Here is a 5120-nt window from a genome sequence, read left to right as displayed (position 1 = left end):
CTGGGCAACCTGTGCCAGGGCCTCCCCACCCTCCCAGGGAAGAATTTCTCCCTAATATCCCATCTAAACCTGCTCTCTGTCAGTTTGAAGCCATTGCCCCTTGTCCTGTCACTCCAGGCCCTTGGAAATAGTCTCTCTCCATCTTCCTTGTGGGCTCCCTTGGGAAGAGGAAGGCAGTTTCATTCCAATCCTATATTAAACAAGGTAACTAGTTATACAGAGGGCTGGGTTTTGTGCAGATGAGAAAATAGCCAGAACTCCATCACCATCAGCCAGTTAAAAAAATCACTAATACCAGTACTGACTGTTTTAGTGACTGCACTAAGTACTGGGAATTAGCTCAAAACTCATTTAAGTTTTCAATCTCTGCCCTGAAATCTACCACTACCAAAAAAAAGAACAATAACAAAGACAGTGATTCAAACAGATATTTTAAATCACATTAAACACCGATCACTAGAAAAAGAATTTGACATTTTTTAATCTAAAGAAAAAAGAATTCCTATTCTGCCACTGAGAAAGTTCAGTTGCCCCTGAGAAGTGGAAAAGAACTGGAAGCTTATAACAGACCTTAATTTAGCTCCTATATCATTGAAAGAATTGTTAGTAAAGGTACCTTAAGCCAGAAACAAAACCTTTCCATATGGAATTGTGTCCATTCAGTTTGAATTCAGTTCACTACTACTGCTAAAACATTGAATTAGTCCTTTTCAATTTATAATTTAAGACTTTATATATTTCTTTATGTGCTTGGTTCATGAATGATTTGTGGAAGCAAGAGAGAAAACACTGTAATGGCAAAATTCCACAGAGGAGATTAACATTCTCAAAGGTACACTTGACTTTAACCTAAAAAAAACTCCCAACAACAACAAAACCAATACATCCATTTAAAACTTACTTAGGGTCACCACTGGGTTTACCTGTAAAGAGTTTTAAGGCTTTTTAAGGAAGCAAACAAGCCTTCTAGCTGGCTCTTCCAACTAATTCAAAATTCAACTGTCCTAGAAAGACCTCCAAACCAGTCTCCCCTGATGTTCTAATGAAAAATCCTAATCTGAGATATAGGTAACATTTTCTTGTGGAGAAAAAGAAAAGAGGAAAAAAAGGAAATAAGGAAAAATATCCAGGACTAGAATAACACAGTTATTCATGATTTGAAATTCTTGAATCAGAGAGAACTTTTAGTTTGCTTCCCAATTTCAGTGCCTGTTCTAATTTTGGCTGGGACAGGGTAAATGTTCTTCTCAGCAGTGGTACAGTGCTGTGTTTTAGATTCAGTATGAGATTACATTTTATTTTGCTTCCATTGTTAAACTGTTCTTACCTCAACCCACACGTTTTGCCCTTTTTACCCAGTTCTTCTCCCCTCGGTACAGGGGGAAATGAGAGAGCAGCTACCCGGTCTTTAGTTGCCAGCTGGGGTTAAACCATGACAGTGCCTTAGATCAGTTTCTAGTCTCTCCAAAAAAATAGTAAATATAAATCCACAAATGCCAGTGGGGAGATTCAATGTGACATTATTCCTTAATTAATTCCTGTGGCTGCCCCATCCCTGGAAGTGTCCAAGGCCAGGCTGGGTGAAGCTTGGAGCAAACTGGTCTACTGGAAGGTGTCCCTGCCCATGGCAGGTTGGAACGAGATGATCTTTAAGGTCCCTTCCAACCCTTAACCTTCTATGATTCCATGATACGCAGACAAACACAAGTAATTAAAGGTTTATGACATGGAGAATTTTAACCTCATCCATGATTCCATAGAACTAATGAGATCCTTTTATGAAATCCTTTCTAAAAAGGCTTCTTGGAAGTAATGGGCAGCTCGCTAACAACGTGTTTCCACAGTTGTATTGAAGCAGTTTAGAGCTGTGGAGCTGCTCTGCCTCTGCACAGACACCAGCACAAGAAATACATCGTGATGCTTCGCTGGCTCTTAAAACCGCATTTCTGCTGCCACAATCTTACGCAACGAGCGACTTAACCTCCATCACTCCCCCAGCTCCCGCCCTGATTGTCGGCCGAGACCGGGCTCTGCACTCCCGATGCCCAAGCCAGACTTGCCTTCCGTAGGGTTGGCGGGCTGGTCCTTGTTGATGGCGGTCTGGATGTTGCTGAAGGAGGCCGGGGGCCCGCACTGCTGCAGCACTCCGATGGCGTTACAGAACTGGTCTGCGAGCTGCCGGCAGCAATTAGCACCGCGTTAATTACCCCGTCCCACCCCAGCGCCCGGCGCAGCCCCGGGGGAGCGCGGGGAGAGCGCGGCCGCCTCACCGAGTTCACCGCGTCCTGCAGCTGCGTCAGCCGGTCCGCCATGGCCGCCCCGCCCCGCCCGCCGCGGCGCCCCCTGCGCGCCCGAAGGAGGAACTGTGTGTGTGCGGGCACCGCTCATCCCAGCCTGAGGATTTCCCTCGGGAACGCCTTCGTTCGAGTAAAAAAAAAAAAAAAAAAGAATCCCAAATCCCTGCGGTGCGTCCTGTGAGGCGCGGCTGAGTGGGAAACAAGGCTCAAGGGGGGACCTTATCATAGGATCGTAGAATCATAGAATCAGCCGGGTTGGAAAAGACATCTGAGATCATCAAGTCCAACCCTTGATCCACTACCACCACGGTTACCAGACCATGGCACTGAGTGCCACATCCAGTCTCATCTTAAAAACCTCCAGGGACGGAGAATCCACCACTTCCCTGGGCAGCCCATTCCAATGCCTGATTACCCTCTCTGGAAAGAATTTCTTCCTAACATCTAATCTAAACCTCCCCTGGCAGAGCTTAAGACCATGTCCTCTTGTCTTACTGATAGCTGTCTGGGAGAAGAGACCAACCCCCACCTGTGTCCCCCCTCCTGTCAGGGAGTTGTAGAGAGTGATGAGGTCTCCCCTGAGCCTCCTCTTCTCCAGGCTGAACAGCCCCAGCTCCGTCAGCCTCTCCTCATAGGACTTGTGCTCCAGTTCCTTCCCCAGCCTCGTTGCTCTTCTCTGGACCTGCTGCAGCGCCTCAATGTCCTTTCTGAACTGAGGGGCCCAGAACTGGACACAGCACTCGAGGTGTGGCCTCACCAGTGCTGAGTCCAGGGGAAGAATCACTGCCCTGGTCCTGCTGCCACACTGTTTCTGATCCAGGCCAGGATGCCATTGACCTTCTTGGCCACCTGGGCACACTCCGGCTCATGTTCAGTTTCCTGTCAATCCAAACTCCCAGGTCCCTTCCTGCCTGGCTGCTCTCCAGCCACTCTGTCTCCAGCCTGTATCGCTGCAGGGGGTTGTTGTGGTCAAAGTGCAGGACCCAGCACTTGGCCTTGTTGTACCTCATCCCGTTGGAATCAGCCCAACTCTCCAGCTTCATGGCTCTCTGCGACTCCCTGACAGGAGGATGTACATCCAGATGGGGGTCAGGCTTTGCTCCCAGGTAGAAAATGACAGGACAAGGAGAAATGGCCTCAAGCTGCACCAGAAGAGGTTTAGATTGGACATCAGGAGGAATTTCGTCATAGAAAGGGTGATTAAACACTGGAATGGATGGTGGAATCGCCATCCCTGGAGGTTTTTAAGGAAAGGCCGGACACAGCACTCAGTACCGTGATCTGGTTGACAAGATGATGGTGTTTAGTTAAAGGTTGGACTCGATGATCTCAGAGGGTTTTTCCAACCTAATTGATCCTGTGATCCTGTTACCGGCACTAGAAAGCTGGCATGCCACAGCAGGGGCAGCTTTTGCTGTACAGCAGTCACTCTGGCCCCGGCTAAAAGCAGCAACAGCTCTTGGGTGCCCCACTCCAGCCCCAAAATGAGCAGGAATCACATCTAACAGGGAAAAGTCAGAGTGTGGTGCCCAAGGGTTGGAGAATAAATGCCACATGTGCCAGTCAGTACTGCCCGGGAATGAGCTGATGGTCATTCAGCACTTAAACCCCTTCCTTCTTATCTCTGACATCTGGGCACAATCCCAGCCTTCCCACAGGTTATCTCCCCTGACTACCAGGGGTGTTTCACAGCTGGCAGCATGCAGAGGGCCAGGCTGAAGGTTAGAAAATATCTGGGGCTTCCTAAATCAAGATATGCAATACAGGACACCCAGAGAGGCTGTGGGCTCCACACTCTTGGGAATTTGTAGGCAAGGGGAGGCAAAATGGTGGTTAACCTGATCTAGTGTCGGCCATAGGCCAGCTTTGAGGGACCAGCTGGGCTGGAGACCTCCAGGAGTTTCCTCTTTCTTAAAATCACAGGATAGTTTGGGTTGGAAGGGACCTTGAAGACCATCTCATTCCAGCCCTCTGCCATGGGCAGGGACACCTTCCACTATCCCCAGGTTGCTCAGAGCCCCATCCAACCTGGCCTTGGACACTTCCAGGGATGGGGCAGCCACAGCNTGTCCAGGTCCCTCTGCAGAGCCTTCCTGCCCTCCAGCAGATCAACACTCCCACACAACTTGGTATCACCTGCAAACTGACTGTGGGTGCACATAATGCCCTCATCCAGATCATGAATAAAGATATTAAACAGGACTGGCCTCAATACTGAGCCCTGGAGAACACCACTGACTGGTCACCAGATAGATGTAACTCCATCCACCACCAACTCTCTGGGCCTGACCATTCAGCCAGTGTTTTACCCAACAAAGAGTGCACCCATCCAAGCCATGGGCAGCCAGTTTCTCCAGGAGAATACTCTGAGACACAGTGTCAAAGTCTTTAGGAGGAAGAGCTCCCTGCAAGCATGAGGTGAATTGTTTAAGTTCACATGGAGAAGATTTAGGAAAACACGCTCTTCCTTAGAGCTTTGTGGATCTCCAGTAACTTGTTGACCACGTGCCAGCCTGCAATGACCTGTCCAATGCCATTGTCTGAGGTCTGGTAACAGAGCAGTGCATCTTCACAGCAGCCCCCAGATCCTTTACTTCATGAGGATGCTGGGGCTGGACTGTGATTCAGGCTGTGGATCTTGTGTTTTGACTTCCTGAAGATTCACAGCCTGCTGTGAGAAAGGGTAAGAGGAGCTGTGACTGACCTGATTTCTGTGAGAGCTCACCTTGACAGACTTTCAGCAGTAGTGAGGTTGAAGGCATTTTGAAGGTTATCTTCATTAGAAAAGGACTGGCAACTTACACTGGAAAAAAAAAAACCAAA

General features: G+C 48.6%; 1 protein-coding gene across 1 annotated transcript; it reads right to left on the bottom strand.

Moving 5' to 3' along the window:
* Nucleotides 1-1665: 1665 nt before the first annotated feature.
* LOC108510467 (mediator of RNA polymerase II transcription subunit 21-like) lies at nucleotides 1666-2366 on the bottom strand. Its single transcript, XM_017840144.1, has 2 exons — nucleotides 2271-2366; nucleotides 1666-2175 (listed from the first exon to the last, which is right to left on the bottom strand). The coding sequence occupies exons 1-2, from the start codon at nucleotides 2310-2312 to the stop codon at nucleotides 1987-1989; spliced, it is 231 nt and encodes a 76-aa protein (XP_017695633.1). The 5' UTR covers nucleotides 2313-2366; the 3' UTR covers nucleotides 1666-1986.
* Between the last annotated feature and the right edge of the window lie 2754 nt (nucleotides 2367-5120).

This window comes from Lepidothrix coronata, unplaced genomic scaffold, assembly GCF_001604755.1.
Source record: "Lepidothrix coronata isolate B3197 unplaced genomic scaffold, Lepidothrix_coronata-1.0 Scaffold957, whole genome shotgun sequence".
Lineage (NCBI taxonomy): Eukaryota > Metazoa > Chordata > Aves > Passeriformes > Pipridae > Lepidothrix > Lepidothrix coronata.
Note: the sequence above shows the minus strand (reverse complement) of the source record. Positions and strands in the feature narration are given on the sequence as shown.